Source organism: Hydra vulgaris, chromosome 09, assembly GCF_038396675.1.
Source record: "Hydra vulgaris chromosome 09, alternate assembly HydraT2T_AEP".
Lineage (NCBI taxonomy): Eukaryota > Metazoa > Cnidaria > Hydrozoa > Anthoathecata > Hydridae > Hydra > Hydra vulgaris.
Window position 1 is genome coordinate 34,028,673 of NC_088928.1, and position 24,442 is coordinate 34,053,114.

At 27.0% G+C, this 24,442-nt stretch overlaps 1 protein-coding gene across 2 annotated transcripts in view; it reads right to left on the bottom strand.

The window, feature by feature from the left end:
• Window positions 1–1,519: 1,519 nt before the first annotated feature.
• LOC100207255 (echinoderm microtubule-associated protein-like 6) overlaps window positions 1,520–24,442 on the bottom strand; it is a 64,715-nt gene continuing 41,792 nt past the window's right edge. Inside the window, exons 24-38 of one of the 2 annotated variants that reach the window (XR_010640816.1) lie at window positions 23,434–23,503; window positions 21,519–21,719; window positions 20,750–20,948; window positions 20,372–20,583; window positions 20,117–20,274; window positions 17,344–17,501; window positions 16,914–17,019; window positions 16,756–16,824; window positions 16,559–16,678; window positions 13,885–14,057; window positions 13,642–13,798; window positions 3,952–4,055; window positions 3,716–3,869; window positions 2,202–2,302; window positions 1,520–1,691 (exon numbers count right to left, since the gene is read on the bottom strand). Coding sequence is in view for 1 of the 2 variants with exons in the window: in XM_065805464.1 (XP_065661536.1) it covers window positions 1,661–1,691; window positions 2,202–2,302; window positions 3,716–3,869; window positions 3,952–4,055; window positions 13,642–13,798; window positions 13,885–14,057; window positions 16,559–16,678; window positions 16,756–16,824; window positions 16,914–17,019; window positions 17,344–17,501; window positions 20,372–20,583; window positions 20,750–20,948; window positions 21,519–21,719; window positions 23,434–23,503 (1,855 nt within the window). In the remaining variant the exon portion in view is untranslated. The remainder of the gene's footprint in view (window positions 1,692–2,201; window positions 2,303–3,715; window positions 3,870–3,951; window positions 4,056–13,641; window positions 13,799–13,884; window positions 14,058–16,558; window positions 16,679–16,755; window positions 16,825–16,913; window positions 17,020–17,343; window positions 17,502–20,116; window positions 20,275–20,371; window positions 20,584–20,749; window positions 20,949–21,518; window positions 21,720–23,433; window positions 23,504–24,442) is intronic. The other variant, XM_065805464.1, reaches the window with a different exon arrangement.

Below are 24,442 nucleotides of genomic sequence, written 5' to 3' on the forward strand. Positions count from 1 at the left end.
GATTTGTGAAAAAAATTAATTAGAAATGGCATAAACTTTGAAATAAAATATGCGAAAAATGCTGAATAATATTTTATTTAAAAAATCAAAAAGAAAAAAAAATAGAAATATATAAAAAATTTTTTAATTAAAATTTTTTTTTAAACTAAAGATTTATCAGACAAATTCCAACAGTAAAACTCCCAAAAACAGTAATAATAATCAAACAATTTATATTATATTTTGAATTAATTGAAAAAAATGTTTTCTTAAATGTATCTTAAACTTGCTTTTATCGTTCATTACAAAATGTTTTTAAGAATTTTAAATGTTAGAAACAGACGTTTAAGCAGCCGTTTAAGCAGACGTTTAAGTAGTGATTAGAGTTCTGGTTTTAGAACCTTTAGAGTTCTGGCTTTAGAACCTTTCTGGCTTTAGAAAGGTTCGTGTTCGAAGCCGGCTCTAGTCATATATCCATCTTTAGTTAGGAAGAAGGCGTGAACTTCCTGGTTAAACGCTACTCCGCGGTGCTCTGTGATAAGACCATAAGGACCTCTTGGAGCACCAAGAACTTAAAAAAAAAAGCTAAGTCATGCCAGGACATATTAGGAGTGAAAATAAGGTGGGGAAGGGAAGGAAATTATCTCAAAACCTTTGCATAACACGTGCAGAGCTATCAAGTATAATAAAAGGGTTTCTATGATTTAAACAAAAATAAATAAAAAATTTAATACTTTGTTTTTTAGTTTTCCATTATTGTTCATAATAACATTTTCAAAAAGGAAATTTTATTTTAGCTGAACTTCTATAAAAATATAAAAAAGTTTATTATTGTAGGGCGACATACTTATTAACCAGGATATCTTTACTGGACGTTCATAGAAAATATCTTTTTATACAATTTTTTTCGATAATCATTGATCACTAGGATATCCTCATGTTGATGATTTACAAAACACAAAAATAAAGTACTTAATTCTATAAAAACCCGGCACGTTTTTTCCGTCAAAAAATGAACTATAATGAAATCTATAAACGTTTTTTTTTTTGTCAAAACATCTCTGACTTTGCAATAAAGTTTAAGTAGAAACAAACAAACAAAAAAGAAAAAAGTTTATTTATGGTTCTTTACTTACCGCCAAAATAATATCACCTTTGGGCAGACGATAAAAAAAGAAAAATTAAAGCAGAATCAAGTGCGACGGAAACTTTTGATGATGTCATAGCAAAAGAAAAAACAAAAGGAAAGCAATATTGACATCTTTCTCAGACGATGTCGAGTTTTTATTTGATCTGACCAAATAAAGTAAATAATGTCATATTTTACTATTACTGAAATAAGACTTTGGGTCAAAGATTCAAATTAAAAATTTCAAATAATCAGGTTGTAGAATGTCTTTAAATATGGTTTGCTTTTCTTCTTCAACGTATTTGACTAAAATGACGTCATTATTTTAACACTTTCTAAAAAAGGCATATCTAGGGAATTTCTTTAATGTTAAATAATAAAAGGCGTTGTTTACTCGAAAACAAAATCGTGTATTGCAGAATAATTTCTTCTCAAAAAATAAAAATAATAATATATTACATATTCTGTATATATAATCTACGTTATAATCTAATTATATATAATCTAGGTGGCCTCTCATTTTTTTGAAAATATACCAGTTTTCTCGTAAATTTAACATTGATGACACCGCCAAACAAAGACACTTAAAGCAAAAATAAAAATTATCAAATTATACCGACCTCATAAAGTATATTAAGTTCTACATTTTAACAACAAATATAAAAAGTATATATGTTTATGTTTTTTTAAAAAGTTGAAACTTCCAATGTGGAACTATAAAGAACTGTTAAGTCGATCACATTAAGTTATCGTCATGTCAGTGGGCAAGTTTTGACAAAAATTTATCAATAAACAAATTCTAAATTTGATCATGTTCATACTTATGACGAATATAGTCGCTTCGCAAAAAATCTGGAATAATTCTATCCTGGGAACATAGAACTATAAAAAAGTGTTATAAACTCAATGGGCTAGTATTTTAAAGTTTTTACAGTTCTCAGGCTTTAATAACCGCAATTTTTTACAAAGCAGCTTTATTCATCTTTAAAAATATAAAAATCGTTTCATGCTTAAACGTTATCTTAAACACTAAAAACACTTGTCTACACCCTTGCGGTGTAAACAGAAATCAAAACAATAACGAAATACGTACCAAGAATCGTCTCCACCAGTAGAAACTAAGTATTTATCATCGTGCGTGAAGCAAATGTTAGTTACATGAGCAGAGTGACCAAAAAATTCTTTTCCTTTTGTCTAAATTTACAATTTAAATGAACAAAGTATACACTTAACTATACAATGTAAAAAGATTAAAAAAGAATAAAATATTAAATGTGTAAATAATAAAACATATATACGATTTTTATGGGGATTGGGATCTACTTGAAGATATCGTTTTTGAAGTTGTGCTAAATAAACAGTACGACACAAAATAGAAAAAAAAAAAAAAAAAAAAATCACTCAATATCTATACTTTTTAAGTTATTCTACTGCCATGTACCAGATTTATATAACAGTTCAAAAACGTCGGCTGAGACTTTTTTTAATTAGGGCAAGAGGCTGGAATAAAGGAGAATAGGATGAAGACAAGATAATTTAAAAGTTGTTTTAAACAATAAAACAAAACCAAAAGCACTTCAAGAACGTAAATGAATGACAAATTTAAACAACAAAATTAAATAAAATTTTTTTTTTTAGTTTTTTATTATTGAAGTAAAAAGTTAAAGCAAAAAGTCTTAAAAATAATAAATAAATCTTTGAAACGCAACAATAATAATAGGGCGGAGTATTTAAAAACAAAGGTTCAAATTGAATAAAACATTGCAAAAGATCATTCCATTACAATTTACAAAAGACTCTTTGAGTAAAATAAATTCTAATATGTAACTGGTGGCTTACTAACCGTTTATTGCTCACTAGCTTTTTAAAGTAAAAACAAATTTTTGTAAAAAAAAACAAGTTCTAAAATTTTTATTTGTATCGAGGGAATTATTGGATTGGTGGAATATTGATATGGCTATAGACATCTTTTCTAGCCATGTTACTCCAGTTTGTTTAGCAATTTTTTTAGCACTTTTAACGTTATCGTTCGGATTATTACTAATAAAATTGTTATGATCTATATTAGTTATATTTTTTTTAACGTATTCACGTGAGCTTACTGTAAATAAAAATTCACGTGATCATACTGCAAGCATTTAAAGTAAATAAAAATAAAATTATTAACACATAAGTTAAAAAAAACATCTTATCGCAATGTCATTTCTGGTTTCTGTTTTATAATTTTTTTTTCGTAAAAATATTAAAAAGATTTTTAATATTTCAACAAACTAAAGACGTCCCGCATAATTTAGTAAAAGCTTTTCGTGAAAAACTCGCGTGACTTTGTTTATCGTGCTAAAAATTCGTGGAGTTTTTGTTTTTAAAACAACATGCGGGATTTCCCCTAACAATGCAACGCAAAACTTCAAAAAAATAAATAAAAAAAATTGCTTAGTCAAGCAGATTTTTCCCCACATTTTTTGCAGCACTGATCAGCTATAAGACAAAGAACGCAAGTTTATTTTTGCAGCTGCAAGATTCAGAACTTAAAAAATTAATTTAGCAAAATAGAACGGGGGTTTTATAAAAATTTTTGTAATAAACTGATCAAGTTAAAAGACTCACGTATTTTTGCAAAACTGGGAAATCAAACAACTTAACAAAACCAAAATCATCGCCACTTGCTAGAGTTTTTCCAGAGTGCGACAAATGAGCGCAATTTATATCTCCATTATCTGAGTTTTTTGGCCATATGCCAATAACATTACATCCTAGAATGCTACAAAGAGAAAAAATAACAAGCAAACACAACAAAAATGCATCGAATTTCGTAGGAATCTGTTAAAACACTTATAACTCACCAGGTCCAACTGATCCAAATTATTCGATTAATTTCGATTTCATCTGTAATTTGAGTTCCATCAGGCACAGAAAATACGAGATGTTCATAGGAACCTGTACATACCTTAAATAAAAATAAAATTAAAGTATATATATATATATATATATATATATATATTTATATTTATATATATATATATATATATATATATATATATATATATATATATAAAAGTGGTTATGTATATAAAGGTCTCTAAATTAAATTATTTTCACAAATAAATAATAGTCCCTTTATATAAAAGTTTTCATTAAAACAAATATTATTTAAAAAAAATTATTTTTTTACCTTTGATTTAAAAATCAATATTTGAATTAAGATCAAACTGAATAGAACTGGAGAATAAACACAACTGGTCAGATTTAACAACGAAAAAAAAAAAAAGCAAATCAAAGCATAGAATGCAAATTTTACCTGAGAAAAACCACCCGTAAGTGTTTGATTGAGTTATTTGATGGCTATATGCGGGTGGCTATGTGATGCCTGAAAGTTCTCTTGATTACTCAAAAAGTAGTCACGCTACATTCAAAATAGTAACAAAAAGTCTCAGTGTTCAGTGATTTTTATATCGTGCAGCCAGGATGCCGTAAATAATAGCAAAGATTAAGAAACAAAACAACTGTGCGTTTTGTCTGTAAACCTATATACCTGGCAATCTTTCTACCAGCATTCGCTGTTGAATTTTAGTTTACATTCGATGATCCGTATGATTTGGTTTCCAAAAAATAAGCGCCTACCTTTTTTTAACATATAAATGTAAAATGAAAGCTACCTATTCAAAAATTTAAACGGCAAAAGGAAATTCTGTCATTCTAAAATGGCAGTCATTTTCGTCTAAGTTAATCATTCCGAAACTATTTGCAGTACTATTTCATTGTGAAATTTGTGAAATTCAACAGCTAGAGACTACGCACGCATGATTGAATGCGTTTTTTTTTTTTTTTTCTTCAATATAAAGCATACCTTTATTTCTTTTTTAGGATTACATTTATTTTTTATCATACTAATATTAAACCTAACGTGGTAACGTTAAATCTAAGATCTGAAAATAAATGTTTGTTTAGTTGCAATCTTTTGGTCGATAAAATATTTTATGATAACAACGACAATTTTCGTTATTATTATTTTGTAATATACTATACGCGCGTGGCAGGGTTTTATTAGTAAGGATATTTGGACAAGCCATAACCAGCCGAAAAAAACAATCATGGCGCCAATTACATATATTAATTAGAAATAAAACATTTCATTAACCCGATGTAATTAAAATTAATATTTCAGATTATATCGGGGGGTATTATAAAGTTCTAAGTTTGGTTATAAAAAATTAATTATGATTAATTTGTTTCTCGATAAAAAAATCAAAAACAATTTTTTTAAAATATACAATTATTTTGTTATCATTTTTGCTCTTTTGCTTAAAAAAATAATTTTTAAATTTACTATTCATTTTATGGGTTGCAATTTTAATAATGGTAAATAATATATGTTAGATTTAAATAACACCCGTTATATTTTAATCTGTATTACATAAAAAAAAAAAGTTTCAGGGGAAACCCCGAATATTTCTTTTTGTGTGTTCCGATAGCAAATATATCTTTAAAAACATATGGTCTATTTATAATTTACAACGCATAATTATACGCTTAAATGAGCATAAACGAATATATTACGATGAAAACAATAGAACTATACAGAGATTAAAAGAAAGATATTTAGCAGAGCAATATAAAAATGTAAATTCAACAAATTGTTATTTACTAAAAATCACTCTAGATAGATGAGCGAAGTAGGAGAAATTTTCGTACGAAGAGAAAAAAACATTGCGATGAAGCAAACATTTATCGAAGCAAACATTTATAAAGATATAGCTGATTTCGCCGAAGTAAAAAGATACTTAGCTAAAAATCGAAAAAAGGTTAAATTCGCAGACGACTGTGGACTAATTTTAGAAAAAAGACACTATACACCGACAATTTCTCAAACTCTTTCTAAAGTCACTAACTTTTTACACGTAAAGGCTAACAATGACGAATGCTACTTAGAATCAACCGTCACAAACAGAAACGCCGTACTCGGTACCATTATAGTTCGCCATACCGATTTAAATATTAATAAATTCAGGATTGTGTATACGTGGGATAAAAAGGTCTACCATTCTACAAAACTTTACTACCCAGGAATGCAAATAAGCGAAAGATTTTTGTTCAAAATTCTTGCGCCTAGACGAAAGTTGCTCGACAAAGAACAAACTCGAACTGAGATCGTAAAGTTTTACTTAGAATACGAAGGAAAGAGGTTCGTACCATTAAACGAAGAGTTCGAAGTGAAATGGCATTCTAGCTGATCATTATATTGTTGGAATTATCATTTTCTAGAGTATTTTTATAAATAAAAAATGAAACGGTGCTTAGCATCGTTTATTTGTTTCGTTATTTTTTTTTGTCAAGTTGCTAGTTTTCTAGTTTTATCGGAAACTTGCTAATATTAACGTTTATTTATGTTTTAAATTTTAACGATCGATTTGATATATGATAATCAAAAAAGATGTTGGAATAAAATATTGATATAAAAACCTGTTAAACATAGGTTGTGTAAATTTTATTCAAAATTGTTCTGTTCATTATTTTTTATGTTAGACTATAATAAGTATAATTCTCATTAAATAATTCTTGTACGTTTTATGTACGCTTTTTACTTTTGTTTGATTTTGATGATAATCTCTTTTTACAGTGAATTTTACATTAATTTTACTTGGAACTTTTTTTTTTCAAAATTATCTATATCATATTTGTTAACTTTTCTCTGAAAGGAGGTTTTCATAATATAAATTTTGCTAAGGATCTCGTTTTAGAAATCCAATTTATAATTTTTTTTTTTTAAATTAATTTTAATATTGTTCATTTTAAAATGTAAAGAAAAAAACAAAAAACCAAATCTGAACTAAAAACCCATTTAAAAATAGAAAATAAATTCAAAACGAAAAATGTCTTTTTTCTGACTTCCAAAGGCGGCCCCCGTATTTTTTGCCAGGAGATCTCCATTACTATTGAAAATAGGTGGGTATTTTGGAAAGTTGATTCATAAGGAAAATGACTTGCTTCGATTAGTTAAATACCTTTTTATAAATTATCGATTCATTATAGAATAGCATTCATAAAAACAGAATATAAAATTAGGGGCATTTAGCTAATATTTCTATAAAATGGTATAAGTTATTCATTTCCTATTAAATTCAAAATGTATTACACTTATGAAAATATACTTTGTGACGTACTTCACTTTCTAACGTGAAACGAGAAAACATCGTTCCACTTCCTTTTGTAAAAAACAAGCTTATTAAAACCGCAAGAGTGAACTAATTATAAAGGCTTATCTAGAAATAGCGTAATGTTATTGAAAATAGCATAATGTCATTAAAAAATTATACACTTTTGTCCTTAATACAGTTTTGTTAGATAGTTTATAATAAATATGGTATTGAAAGTAAACGCAAGTTAATTGCGCAAGCACTCGTATTTGGAAAATGCTTACATTTTTTTTAAATCAAAATTTAGACAGGTCTGAACTTGTTTTTGTTAATCTTTGATACATCAAAGAGACAAAGCGTAAGCGTACTCAGGTGTCTTTTTAAAACTTAATCGTTAACTATTATTACGTAACATAATTACAATCTTTAATCAAACAAGTAAATCCCTTTCTAGGTGTCGACTTCTTGAAAAAAAAATTTTTTAAATAAGAGATTTGCAAAAAAAGCTAACCGCATTAAGAAAAAAAAAAATCCAAACTTTAAAAGAAACTTTCACAGCCCACAATATATTGCATGAATATAAAGAACTTACAAGTTTTAATTCTTATCGAGGGTAACTTAATATTTGGGAATTTAGCAAGGTATGGGCCTTCCTAAACATATATGTAAATATATTAACAAAATAAATACATTATTCCTGAAAGTTTTTTGGTTAGTGAATAACCTTTTAAAAAAAAACTAACTCCTTTTTACACGGTACCGTGTAAAAAGAGTTCTTTTTACACGGTACTATGTAGAAGAAATACAAGTTACTATTACACTATTAACAAAAAAACGGGAAAAAAAATTACTTGATAAGTGGATTATTGTAATCATACAGGTAGCATGCATAATTTAATAAACATGCTAAATAAATCATTTTATTTAAAGTTTGTGCTGAATAGACCAGTTTAATATTGTCGTATGTTTTAACCGCACAGTAGCTTTTACTTGCCAAAATAAATGATTGACGTTTACTTTATATAAACAATCTGCGTTAAGGTGAAAAAGTATTCTAATTTATTTCTTAAAAGAATAATAATATTAACAACAATGTTGTTTTTAAGAATTAATTATTAAAGTCGGGCGAGACTAGTTAAGCAATTTTAACTAAATCTAACAGATCTTATAAACGGTACGTTGGATTTGCAAAAATTTTTCACTATTAGAAAGATAATTGCTAAATCTGTTATAATTTAACCTGCTAGATGCAGATAAATCTGTTAGAAATTGAATTAAAAAATTAAAATGAATAAGAGAAAACTATTTTATTACCTGAAGTTTACCAACCAAGTTGAGCAATAAACATACAAATGTATTTGCATCACATAGAATTTAGATAAATCTTCAACAAAATTACACTTTCAATAAAAATTACTTTTACTTTGCAGCAGATGCAATTTTAATGCGGGAAGGAGGGGGTTATAACTCCCCGAAGAGGACGATTTTCAAGTTATAGTCGGTTTTTTGAGGAATATAATCGAGTATTTGAGTCGGGTGAAATTTATTTTTGAGGACTTTTTTTTTAAGTAGGCTGTCTGGTACTTTCTAGAGATTTGCCCCTCCCCCTCTTTCATTACTAAAACTACCTCTGTTTTAAAGTTACTTTTTTGGTGCATTTACTTTACTTCCTCTCAAAAACCTTTTGTTGTCCATAGCGTTTTCCGTTTCCCTATCTTTCATTTATCAAATGTTTTGTCATGCGTAGTTTTTGAGATATTTAACCTTTTCAAATAAAAAAACTTTTAATGAAGTATTTAATGTAAAACTCTCAAGAGGAGAATTAAAGCAGCTTGGAAAACAACAGATAGATTAAAAAAACTGAAGTGAATCCCTAATATTATTACTTCTATTAAAATATTTACAAAATACAAATAAAATAAAATAGAGATATTGCAAATTTTCATTAAAAATATAATATAGTATAGTTAAGTCATGATAGATATGGTATAAGTTAACTATCAATGCTACAAAATTAAAAAGAAACGCTCTACAGTTATTCAAAAGTTGCACAAAATTTCAGGAAACAAACGCTAAAACACGTAGTGTCGTGTGGAAAAACAACAGTATTTAGTATAAAGTTAGTGAAGAGGAAACTTGCTTGGTTTAGAGCTTTTTTAAAGTGTCATTAATAAATAGTTACAAAATCTAGTAGCAACATCCAATCAAATGTCAGCATTCAACAAAAATGTTAATCTATTTTATAACACCATGTTACAACATCTTTGTTTATGTTAACTTTTAATGTTTCTTACATAATTTTGGGATGCTGAGTTCAATGGTACCATTGATTTTGATCTACCATCAAGATTTCCTGAGAAAATATACTTTATGCTTTTTCTCATGAACTCTTAATAAGAGCAAAACCAACGGTTTTGCAAAAAACACATGTATGTGTAATGCATTTATAACATATATATGCTTTAATTATATTTATAACATATATATGCTTTAATTATATTTATATATTTATTTTCAGTTTAACTAATTACAATGGTTATATGAAGTGGTGAATATGTCTAGTAGATCCTGCAAGCTTTGTCCTGACTCATTCTGTTATGTTTGTGGTTATTATATTATCTAACACAAACTGAACATAAAATTGTCAGTGGTACAAAATTCTTTATTGCATATCATGCTTATATTGGCATGGCTATGGAAGATCAGGATAAATCTTGGGCACCACACTACAGTTTGTGGCAGCTGCCACAACTGTAGTGTGGTGCACATCTGGAAGGATGGCTTCGTAGAATCCGCAAGTAAATGCCTTTTGCGATTCCAAAAATATGGAGAGAACCAATAAATCATCATTTTGACTGTTATTTCTGGATGGTTGATATTTCAAAGTATAAAAAGCCGCAGGATAGGTTGACTCTAGTTTATCCAAGTATACCATCTTCTATTAAACCAGTTCCACACAGTGATAAATTGCCTGTTCCTACTCCACCTCAGTCCAAAGAAGCGGCTGCATATCATTCTGAAGAAGATACACCAGATAAAATCTGTGATGACTGAGATTTAAATGAACCGAATGATTTACCTCATTTTCCTAATCAAAAAAAAGAACTAGATGACTTAGTTTGAGATTTAAGTCTCACTAAATCAAATGCCGAACTTCTTACATCGCGTTTGAAATAATAGAATTTATTATATCCAAGCTGTAAAACTTCAAAATATCGAAAGAGACATGAAATATTTGCATGCTTTTATGTAGTATCAGAATCACTGTGCTATTGTCATGACATTCGTGGTCTTTTTGATGAAATTGGCAGTTTTGCTCCATAAAATCAATTTCCTTCAATCCCAGTAACTCATTCCGTTCATCTAAAAGAAGACTACAAAAACGTGAATTGTTGCATGAAAAAATCAACTGTGACAGTTATAAGTAGGATGTATGTGGAGGCTTTAAGATGTTAGCATTTCTTCTAGGTCAAGGAGGATACACAAAGTATTCATATTTTCTTTGTTTATTGGATAGCAGGGCTGTTGATCAGCACTTTATAAGATGGGAGTGGCCAGTAAGGGAACATTTACGGCCTGGTTCACACATTGTTATAAATCAACCCATGATACCTTTTGAGAAGATCTTACTTTCCCTTCTTCACATTAAACTAGATCTTGTCAAACAATATGTCAAAGCATATTCGGCAGATGTTTCCAAAGATGCAAAAATTTCAGCAGGTTTATTTGTTGGTCAACAAATTAAAGTTATGTTGGCATGTAAGGAGCTGTAGAACAGTCTACAGTTGAATAAGAAGCATGGATTGTGTTTAGATACATTGTTGATAGGCAACAATAAAAGGTAACATTAATAGGAACGTTAATAGGCAACAATAATAGGCAATATTGTTTTAGGCAACAATAAGAGTGATAACTACAAAAGCTTGTGGAAAACTTAGTTACGCAGTTGTACGGTACGCAGATTTGAAATGCAGAACGTCAATAAAGCTGCATTACTTACATTCACACTTGGAATTTTTCAGACCAAATTTGGGTGATGTAAGTGAAAAGCAAGAAGAACGTTTTCATCAGGATATACTTGAAATTGAGAAAAGATACCAGTGCAGATGGGATAGAGCTGTGATGGGTGACTACATCTGGTGTTTGGTACACGATGACAATAAACTTCATAAAGGAAAACTACGTTCTACTGTTCAATTTTAGTGTTTTATAAAATTGTAAGAGAATATTACATTACAAAATAATGTAACGTTTTGTAATATATGCATGTAACATGATGTAATATTATGTTTTGTTACATAACATAACATTTTTGAACTAGTAAATGTTATCTACTCGCTAAAGGTGTATTTCATGCAATGCGATTAACATTAGTAATAAGTTTAATTGCTTTTTTTGGTTTTATGGGCAAACTGTAGATGCAATTAAAAAGCCAATGCCATATTCAGACTTAGCATGCTCCAACTAATTAGGAAATTTGTATATGAATTAGCAATAAAAAGTTTCTTTTTGGTTTAAAATCATCAAATTGCCAAAAAAATTAAAAAACTATGCTCTTCAGGTACCCCAAGGGGGTATAAAAGGGCCAAAATGTACTTATAATTATTATTTTAGCGCTTTAGAACTTTTTATTATTATTTTTTTTTAACTATTAGCAATGCGAATTGTTAATTGTGAAAAAAAATTAAAAGACTTTTTGGCTCCCTTTTACTCGCTTTGGGCAGCTGAAGACCATAACTTTTTTGGGAATTCAATTACTTTAAACAAAAATAATAATTTAAACTAAATTAGTATAAAGTTGTGATTTTTAAATTTTATTTTTCAAAATAAGAAAAAAATTTAATAAAAGTTAAAAAAAATGATTTTTAGGTTTCCCAAAAGCGTTAAAAGGGGGCCAAAAACTAATTTTAATTTTTTTTTTACAACTAGCTTTGAAAACACTTAATTTATAAAAGAATTTCTTAAATTTGAGGGAAAAAAAAATATTTTTTTAAAGGGACATTTTGGCTCCCTTTCCCCACTTTTTATTACTATTACATTTAAAGAATCCAAATTTTATTTTTTTAATACACTCTACTGTACAGTCTTTTAATGAAATTACATTAAAAGACTGTACAAGTTACTACACCAAAGTTTCCACCAAAAAACATTTGGAATGTTGATGAGACTGGTGTGTCTATAGTTTAAGCATCATTATGTTTTAACTAGAAGAAAAAAACTACAAAATTGTTGTTACAAGTACTAAACATAGTACCTTAGTAACGGTAAATAATGCATTGTGTGCAAGTGGATCATCATTACCACCAATTAGAATATTAGTTATTTTTAGAATATTAAAATACTACCTGTTTTAATCTATGTAAATATGAAACTAAGTCATATAATGACATCCCAATTTCATATCAATTTTAAAAGCCTACCTAATTTACTTCCATTTTTAAACAGCATGCTGAGTTAAATATGTATATTTATAAAAAAAAAATTCTTCCTAAAATATCTAAGAAGGAGTTTACTGATGAAAAGATTACTTTCCAAAAAATCTTGCCTCATCAAAACCAAAATTAAGATTACAAAAAATTAATCCTCCATTTTCACAAAATGTAAAAACCAATGTCGCAAAAAATTTTATAAATCTAATTGAAAAGCATTTTCCAAAACACACAAGTTTTGCAAATTTTTTAGTAGGAATAATTAAAAAGTCAGTTATAACTGTCTTCCTAACACCACCAAGATTATTAATTCACACAACAAAAAAGTATTATCTAATGTTTCCAACACATTTGTTCCAATGTGTAACTGCCGGCAACCGATTTCCAACTGCCGGAAAGTTGTATAACCTTTGTTTAGCCAAAAAATACCATATCATTTCATCATCTTTGAAACTATTGAACAAACGAAATGAACAAATATCAATATATCGCTAGAAAGACAAATTTGTTACCTGCCAACTTTAAGGTCATCTAAGCTAACATTTTATTGTATCTTTTTATATAATTTTGTTGTTATGATTGTTTGTATTGTCTGATGATCGCATAAAGCATGAAACTCCGAGTTATGTTTCAAATTTAATTGTAGTTATTTTATTATTATACATACATACATACATACATACATACATATATATATATATAATATATATATATATATATATATATATATATATATATATATATATATATATATATATATATATATATATAGATATATATAAATATATGTAGATATTTTTTCAGTAAATTAACAAATGAATAAATAACTCTCTATCTCTGCCTCCTTTCCTCTCTTAAAACAAAAAATTATTTAGAATAAAAATAAGCATTTTTGAAAAATTTCTTTATTTTAAAGATAAATTATTCAAAAATAATAATTATCATCATTAATGAAAAAAGAACAATTTACCTGAGTGTATTTCCCATCCACAGATAAATCAAGTTGTACAACAGAACTTGATAGATTTTTGCAATATCCAGTGCGTGTAAAAGTTGGTTTTATTGAATAGAAATCTAAAGAATTATCTTCACTTCCAACAGCAAGAACAAGTCCATCTTGGGAATATCTAAGTGAAAAAAGAATTAAAAACTACAAACTATTTCTTTCTGTGTCTGAATAACAAAATACCTTTATCAAAATCGTATTTGAAACCTTATTTGAGTAATCGATTTGTTTCTATCTCTTTTCTTTGTTATAATTTGCAAAGAATTAGTGTCAAGAATGTAAAACTCCCCATTTGCTGTTCCCACAGCTATATTATTACCATCAGGAGAAAAGCAACAGCACCGGGCTGCAACACTGATTTCAACTTTATTCAACAAAGACTAAATATAATAAATATAAACCCTTCAAGTAAAAAAAATATAATATATATATATATATATATATATATATATATATATATATATATATATATATATATATATATATATATATATATACATAGTTTCACATTTTATACCAGTGTGAGACTTTACAAAACAAGCCAAAAAAAGCCAAAGCCAAAAAACATACTTTGTGGTTTTCATGGGATTAATGGACCACAAACCAAAAAAATCAGAAAAAACTTGTCACTTTTGTCAGATAATACTTTCGGACTATATAGAAAATCAGGAGACTACCTTTTATAAATAAATTTTAACCAATCCCTCAAGTATTATTAAATCCATACCAACCATGATATCCAACTGTATTAGAAGTATTTTCATTGAGCGAACATTTGCCTTAATCAAAATAAAACTTACACCTGCAACCGTAGAACATCACCTTGCTGGTATAAGCATAAAAATTCTTTTCAATACAAAAGTAAAGCGATTTTTGCATACTTTTCTAAATTTTACTAAGAAATAAAAAAAAAAGTTTTACATATCCTATTCTTAAGCAGAAAAACGTGATAGGGCCACTGCATGCCAAAAAAAAATTATCTATACAATATATGTATATATATATATATATACACACAAATAATATACAACATGTGGCGGTGGTGTAAGTGGTAGGGCGCTCATTAAAGAAGTAAGTTTTTTTCCCATTACATCCTTGTTTCTCTGTCCAACAACCTTGTCAGCCTCCTCCACTGCAGTGACTTGTTTGGCTTTGTAGGATAAAAGAATTAGCATGACTTGAACAACTTAATGGAGAACAAAGAGAAATCACTAGCATGGGTCAGAGATTAGTCACAAACCAAACAAGTTACTGCCTCTCTATATCACCATATATTGTGTACTAAACTACTTTTCAAGTGAAACACAAAAACAAAAATAAGTTAAATAAAACAACACATAAAAAAAAACTAAGACACAAATCCAATAAAATGCAACGTTGATAAAGACAGCATTAAAGATAGCAGATAGTGAACATGTTAATGTTGCAAGTAAACCAAAGAAAAGAAAAACAGGTGAAGGATTAAAAAAAAAACTGAAAAAACAAAAAAATTAAAATTGAAAAACAGGACCAGACCGTAAATTTACAAGATTTAAGTGTTTTGAAATTGTACATTGACATGGCATATTTATTGGTTAAGTTTAATGTTGAGCAAAGATTTACAATATTCTTTTCTGACTGTGATATCATAAATAAACTATGAAAAAATGATCAAATTAAATTGCAACAAGTACAGGTTTCTACAAATGGCGTCAGCTTATACAAGTGCATTTCAATGCTTTTGATTTAATCTTTGGTATTAAGAAAGACGGATTGAAGATTTTAAAACAAAGCTTGTCAAATACAGGAGAGCAACAGTCTAGAGCATTTTAAATATAAATTTCTAAAACAAGAATGAACTAGGCTAGATGTGTTTTTTTATTCAAAAAGCAGTGTTTTTGTTCAAATATTCGAAAAGAAAAGATGCTGAAAAAAGTTTACTACAAACTGTAAAACATGAAGGTAGATCTGACACTTTTTAGGGATTTTTTTAGAAGGAAAAACAAATGAATTTTACATGAAATTAAAAAAAAAAAACGAAAGAAATTTACAGAGACTCTCTGGAACATCAAGTTAATCAAAAAAAATGTTTTTCAATCAATTTTTTTATGCATAATAAAAATCATGTGCTCAAAAAATGTCATTTTTAATTGCAGTAAAATCTAAAACAATAATTTTTTTTATGAAATGATATTATCTTTAAAACTTTTGTCTACCTTTATTTGAGACCTAACATGACATACTTTAAAAAAACTTTTTTTTTTTGATAATAGTAAGAACCTGTTAAATGTTCAAATGAACTAATTCTAGCCATGACTGTCTACAGGATCTAGGCACTACATTATAAGTAATAAAGATGTTAGGTGGCAAAATATTATCCAATACCTGTATTAAACAATTCAGAATTGATTTTGGTTATAAATTTTTACAAGTTTTATATATATATACAAGTTTTAAAATGGTTTGTAAACCATTTTTCAATTAATATGTTTTAAGAACACAATCATGTTAACTCTAAAGAAACACACATAATTTCTAAAGAAACACATACAACTTCTAAAGAAATATGCACAATTTCTATAGAAACACACACACAGTTTTTTAGATAAACTGGTATTAAAGTTTTTCAGTTCAATACTAAAATCAAAATTAAAAAAATATTTAGGTTTAATTGACTACTTTGACTAGAAAAAAGTTTTCTTATCAGGTCAATTACTTATTGCAACTACTACACTGCCACCATAACCATCAACACCACTACACCGCAAACATCATTTTACTTCCTTGTCATTTTATGTTAACAACAATAAAAAAACTTTATAAATTTAAGAATGATTTACAATAAATAAGGTAAAATATTAAGCTCAAATTTATTTAAAAAACAAAACACAAGAAATAGCACCTTAGATTTTATATCCCAAATGCGAACTGTTTTATCATCACTTGATGAAACAAATACATCTTTTGAAGGGTGACAAGAAAGACCCCAAAGTTCTCCATCACCATGACCATCCATTAATGTCTACAAATACTGTAGTTTTAATAATAATTTATTAGGAAAAAAACATACCAAAGCATTATAAAAATAAATAAACAAACCTGAAGTGATCCAGTTTTTTCATTTATTTCAAAAATACAATTATCTTGTGTTCCAACAAGTATAGTACCCTAAAATGTCACAACTTATCACATGCTTGGCAACTTTAAAACAAATAACATTACAATATTGTCATTCAGCTAAAAATTTAAAATTTTACTTTTTTAGTTCCCCTGAAAACTGAACGAACAGCTTGATTAAGTTTAAAAGGTTTACATCGTTTCATTTCTTGATCCCATAACTTTACAGCTGAACTATTCTGGTCACTTATGAAAAAAAAAAAAAAAAAATTCTAAAATAAATTATGGGTATTACTATATAAGCTTACTCTCTCAATGGATAGCATTTATTAATGGATTTCAATGATTACATATTTATAAATGTCAATAGTCACATATTTATTGATGAGTTTCAATAGGTTATATATTTATTTAATGGTTTCAATGGGTTGCATAAAAATCATTTCTAAAAAATGTCTGATTTTATTATTGTCATACTCATTAGTGAATTTTAATGGGTCACATATTCATAAGTGAGTTTCAATGAGTTGTACATTATCAAAAAGAAAAAAAATGATAATAAAAACTCACGCTTTATCTTTACCACCAGTAACAATTAAACCATCTGTCACTGTTGTAAACATACAAAAAACTGGACCAGAATGAACATTTTTTACAATCCTTGTCAACAAATTTACTGACCAAATATAAACATCTCCACTTATTGCTCCTGTGAATGTTGCATCATTCTGCATAATAATATATATTTTTTTAATTTTAAATTTGTGAATTTTAAACTTAACATCAAGAACTTTTTGTTTGACTCTTTTTTTGCTTGTTTATTTCTATTAGTTAAACTTTTAAAGATTTTAAAAATAACTTATACAATACCGGGTGACCTAGCAACTGTTTAACATTACTTTTTATGGCTCCAGCAACTACTTTTAGATATCTGTGGCACTGCTTGTTTTTTTTTTGAGTCATACATATAAAAAAAAAGAGACACAAAAATTTGAATATTCAATAAAAAATGGTGGCACAGGAAACAAAAAGACGATCAATATTGGTTTTGCTTCAGTCAGGTAAGACCACTACCAAGACCAAGAAATGCTATTTTTTGTGTAAAAAAACTTTTTAATAAATTTAACAAAAAGAACAAAAAAAGAATATGATTGAACAAAAAGAAAAATTTATCAATCAGTCAAAGAAATAGTCAAGTGAGAGCCAATTCGATCTATCTTCACCCTGGCACCCCAATAAGTCAAAGGTGTCAAATTCTACAATGCAAAGGATAATGAAAGACTTTAACATGAAGTCAAGGGTTGTGATGACAAAACACTTAATAACTAAAAATAAAAAGAACTCAGAAAAGAATGATGCAAATAGCTTTTAAATAGAAAAAAATCACATATAGGATTTGTCACACTTTTTTTCTGGTGAAAAACTATTTGCAGTAAATTGGCAAAATACAAGTTATCAGAGCACTGATAAGGCTTAAGATGTTCCAGAACACATCAAATTTCTTTAAAGCAAAACACCCAGCCTCTGTGATGATTCTGAGTGTCATTGGAAGTGATGGAAAGAGGTGCTCTCTATTGTTTGTTCTTCAAAAGTTTGACTTCAATTGTTGAAAAGAATACTTGAGACTTTTACAGACAAAAGTTGCTTACTGGATAAAGAAGACAAACCCATAAGGTAATTATGTATTTCAGCAGGACAGTGCACTTACTCATACCTCTAAAAAAACTCAACAACACCACTCTGATACAATGGCACAATTCTAGGATAAGTTAATGTGGCCCCTTTTGAGTTTAGACTAGAATCAGGTGGACTATTTTAAGTGGACAGCTGTTGAGAAGGAAGCATGAAAGATACACCATAACAGTATCAAGACTCTACAGCATAGAAGAATATTCAGCTATTGACATCATCAATGCTTGCCGGTTATTCCAAGGTTGACTCGAACAAGTCTATGAAGCTGATATTGAGGTCATACTCAATAAAACTCACTTATTCAGTCAATAAAACTCACTTATTCAGTCAATAAAACTCTAGCTATTCGTGATTTGTAAAAATTTTCTTTTTTGTTTAAAAATAAATTTTTTATGAAATTTTAAAGTTTTGTCTTTAAAACATTACAGTTGCTGGGTCAGCCGATAATTAATATTAAAAACAAGTTTCATAAAAAATAAAATACTGTGAACATCAGTTTACAGTATTTATAAAAGTTTATTATTATTTTTTTTAATTATTATGTTATTATTATTTTTTTAAAGTTGAATAAAACTTTATTCTTTAACATTTAAAGTAAATTTAAGAAATTTCAAATTAAATTATTATCTAAAATATTTTTTTAAAATTAATATTATATAAACTGTTGTTATATTATATACTATTTACGTAATGTATTTTTCATATATCAACCAAGGGTTGAAATAAGCGATTGCAAATTGCAATATCTGGAAATAGTTCTAATCCTCTTTTTTTTCAGTTTTTTAAATTGGTAAACTCTCTATTATACAATGTGTCTGTTATCATAAAATTCAATAACTAGTATTTCATAAAAAATATTTATCCATTGATCTTGAAACTATAACACAAAACCTGTTGAATTTAACTTTTAACAATTTATTATTATAATATATTATCTAAAATTTTAACATATCTAATAAATCTCCTATAAGCAACATCTTTTATTATTTATCAGATTTTAAAACAAATGTTGTATTTGTTCCTATAGAAATTAAAAATAAACTAAAAACATTTATTGGTTAATTTTAAAATTAATGCATGTATTCCCGGACCATTAGTAACAGATTTAGAAATGTTTGTTTTTAAAAGTGTTAGTAAAGGTTCCTAAAGTTTTTAATATTATTTATATATATTATTGTATTTTTTTTCAATGCCTTTTTATTTCAATTAAAATTTGGGATAATACTTATTTTAATCATTTTTATTAATTATAATACCTGTTGTTTAAACAAACAAAAAATTATTACTTTTTTGTAGTCGTATACTTATTGTTTTATTTTTTTGTAAATAAACTCAAGTTAATTCGCCCCTTCGATAACCAGTGTTTTCCATAGGCTGAAACTTTGAGGATCAGAAAATTTTTTGCAGATATCTCAATTTGTGATCACTAAATTCATACCTTGTCAACCATCATATAGATGGTTATAAGGCAAAATAGCATAAAATAGTCACTTTTTGTTTGAGTTTATAATGCAACTTAAAGTTTTTAATTACAAGCTAAAAATGTTTAGATATTCTGGCAACACTGTTATGATATTTTTAGAATATCCAACTTATGTAGATTCTAAATTTTGAAAAACAATATATTAATAAAATATAATATTAAGATTACCAGTAGTGTCCTAACATAAGATTATGGATGTCTCTAGTCTAGATGGTTATAGGCCAGTTGGACATACAACATTTTGCCTTATGTTACATTATGTTGGTGGAAAAAGCTCACATTTGGTAGAAATAGATATATGCTGTTTTGCCTTCTACCCATCTAATCTATCGTTTATAAATGTTATCTATCAATAGTCAATATTTTAATATAACTTAATAACTTTTAATTTTTTACTAAAGTAATTACAAACTATTGACTTACAGGTCCATATGCAACTGATAACATAGTTTGATTGATAGCTTCTCCAGCATATGATGATAAATTTCCTTTCTTTGCAACTAAAGATCCTCCTGTAACATTCCACCATGTGACATGTTTAATTCCACATGTAACAAATGTTGTATCTGAATCTGGGCGGAATTCTCCGACAAATATACGATGATTAGATCCAGGACCACAAGCCACCTTTGTTCCTTAAAATACCCAACACAAATTTGAATAATCAAGTTGTCTTTATGATTGATTAATCAAGTTGAAGGTCAAATCACAAAATTAAAAAATTTTGAAAAATTATTTTAGTATTTTAAAATTTAACATCTATTAAATAAATAATGATTATAAGCAATCAATGAAACATACCATCAATCCACTTCCATACAGCAAGAGAATGGTCATTATCAAGACCAATAGTTAGTAGATATCGCCCACTAGAACTAAAATTGACTCCACAAATACCTTTTGTATGATAACCTTGTAAAACAGAAAGTGTTTTTTGAGTGCCTGCCTCCCAAATGTGAACTGAAGGACTAACACCTATTTGACCTGATGCAATTACATCCTATACATGATTAGAAAATAGTTACTTCTTATATATGGTTGGAAAAAAAACCTTTTGTAATAAAGCAAAATTTTTAAATAAATTATGTTAAAAGCACATATAAGTTCAACTAGTGGAGCTAGCAATACTGTGGAACTAGCAATAGTAGAAGTGGTTTTTTTCTAATGTGCTCAAAATCAAACCCGTGTTTTGTCCTTGGTATTTATTTAGTGCTATTTTTCTTCAGTCTTATCAACCAAGATTAAAAGAATAAAAATGAAACTTATTGCCTGAAAAATAGAATTTGCTTCTAATGTATACTTTTAAATAATAACACTCATTTGCAGTTAAAAAATGTTTATAGTTTTATATTTAGTAACTCTGATTATGACTGTAGAAATCTCCAATTATATAATACTATATAAGTATCATATTATAATGCTAAAGTATTTTTATTACTATATAACACCATATGTACAGTTATATAGTTACATAGTTACCGCAACATAGTTACAGTTACATAGTTACAGTAACATAGCTATAGTTACATAGTGCTTTAATATTACAAAAATTGTTATTACAACATTATACCTTAAATTTTGGATTTCTATTAACTGTCAAGCAAATTACATCATCTGTGTGCTCCACATAAAAACTTTGTTTGCTCTCATTTAAATTAAAAACAACACAGGTACCAGCAGCAGGATATACAACACTTCCATCAGTTAAATAGTGAAGGTTATTTCTTGAATCAAAACCTCGATATCCATAAACAAACTCAAGTGTAAGATCCTATAAAAATGCACAATGTATGTGATGCATAAATACTCATCCATAATGTCAAATTAAAAAAAAACAACCTGTATTTAATCAAAAAAGAAAAATAGTCCGCACACGGGTGGAATCATTAAATATAAATAAAGTATACATTAAAATACCTAAACATAATTTAACTTTAAAAAATCAAGAAATATATTGGCATAATGTAAACACGTAAAAAAAAACAACAAACTCAAAACAAATTCAAAATATTTATGCGTTATCTTTTTATCTTTTTTAGAAAATGCCAAAATTTAAAACCCAACGAGTTAAAACTCAAATCTTAATGCAGAAATATTTCACTGTTAAAAGTTTAAGCTTTTTTTCAAAATTTTCCGTTGCAAATGAAAAAATAAACTTTTAGTTTACTTGATTCTTTATTAAGACCAAAAAGATGGTGTTCATTCTCGATGAAGTTGATTGAGTGTTTATACTATACCTAAACCAAAATTTGTTTAAAATGCCTTATGAAAATATTACAACATTTTCTACTGAAGAATTGGTGTTTTGGAGTTCTCTCATATCTTCTGACTCATACAATTTATAGTTTTTTAAGTTTCCTGCCAACCATTTTCTTGCCCTCTTCAACCATTTTCTTGCCCTTCAACACTCTTTGTTTTCTGTTAATTCCCAACTTCCCAAGTGGTTGTTTTGCGTCTTTGTTAATTCCCAACTTCCCAAGTGGTTGTTTGCGTCTTTGTTAATTCCCAACTTCCCAAGTGGTTGTTTGCGTCTTTGTTGAGAGTGAATTAGTTTTTTTTTGGTGGAAAAAGTGCAAAATTCTCAAATTTTTTTTTTAAATTTGATTCTTTAGCATCTTTTAAAAATCCATGTAAAATCCTAACTTTGATTAGACAATTTGAATTTTTTTGTGAAGTCCTTTAAAGCTTGTTAATAATGAATAATTTGATTGATTTTGTTGAAAATTATTAATTACTCTTTTTATTAATTGTAATTAATAACTGTTGTATAAATAATAACTGTTTAATAATTAATTCATATAGATACTATGAAAAACAAAGACATCAAAGTATCATGTTGATCAGTGATCATCATGATACTTTGACCATCATAGATATCAAACCAGTCAGATACTATGACATAAATACTTACATAATCAGTCAGATACTACGATAAAACATGAATACTTACATAAACTTACCCCAGGTTTTTTTCTTTCAAAATAACTAATTTTGCAGAAATGGTTAAATTCAACAACATAAATATTGTATTAATTTTTCTGGCCATACATTTATTCTATTTTACAATAAAAAAAATTAATAGAGCAAATAAAACTAACATTCAAAAACTATTTTGAAAAAATATTTTCAATCAATTTAATTTTTGTTTGTTTTATTTACTTTTTGTTTTTACAATTTTTACATTAAATTTGATAGATTTTCTCATTTTTATTATCACTTGTTACACATTTAAAACTTTTTTTTTTTTAAATCAAAAGCTCATTACCACCATTTTATAACTTTTTTGTTGCAAGAAGTCATTATCACCAATTTTGTTGTTGTTGTCAGATGATCATTACCATAATTTTATAAAAATGGAAGTAATTATATCACATTACATTAGTTCCGATATAATAAAATTAAGAAATCTGTCTATTAAGAAAAAATATAGCCTAATAAAACAATATTATAAGATCTTATAAAACTGTAAAATTAAAAATATTTACATCAATTGGAGCTGCATTTTTATCTTTCTTTGGTATGACAGTTTTCTCTGACTCACCACGATTCACCTTTCTTGTTAAAAAAAAAATTCAATATATACATACATACATACATACACATATATATATATATATATATATATATATATATATATATATATAATATATATATATATATATATATATATATATATATATATGTATGCTTTCAGAACTTTCAAAAATAATCATAAATCACAATCATCTATAAAAAAACATTAAAAAAAAATTGTTTTCATTCATTTTAAAAAAGAATAATAATCTGTAAATAAAATAATTATAATTTTTAAATTTTTATATCATTTTATATCTTAGCCAACATAACCAATATAACATAGTTTTGAAGAAATTTTGTTGTTGATAATATTAGAATCCAATTAAATATTTAAAGATCTCTAAAAGTTTTTTTATGCATTAAATTTTTAAAAGTCTCTAAAAGTTTTTTTATGCATTAAATTTTTAAATTTAGAGTTATTATATGGAACACATTTAGTAAGAGTTAAAGACATAAAATTTTAAAATTTATATCAAAAAAGCTTGTTTTACTTTTATTAGTTTTTAAATATCATTTAGTGTTGAATGTAGTGTTGCAAAGATTTAGTAGTTAATATTAAATGGATCATCAGCAATGCTGGTGTAAACTATTGAAGCACACAGAATAAATTTTTAAATATTTAAGATGTTATAAGCAAATTAGTTTGGTTCATAATTTTGTTATGTAACTGTTGAAAAGGAAAAGTTTGCTATTTTCTTTTTAAACTTCTTGTCTAATAATCCCCCAAAAAATCAAAATCAAAAAAAAAATAATAATAACTTAAAGATCTTGAAGTGCCTCTAAAAGTTTTTTTATGCATTAAATTTTTGAATTTAGATTTATTATATAAAAAAAAAAATTATTTGAAACTTCAAAACAAATTTAAAATTACAAAATCTCTCCAGTAATTTGTTGTTCACCCAATCAAAATTACGGAAT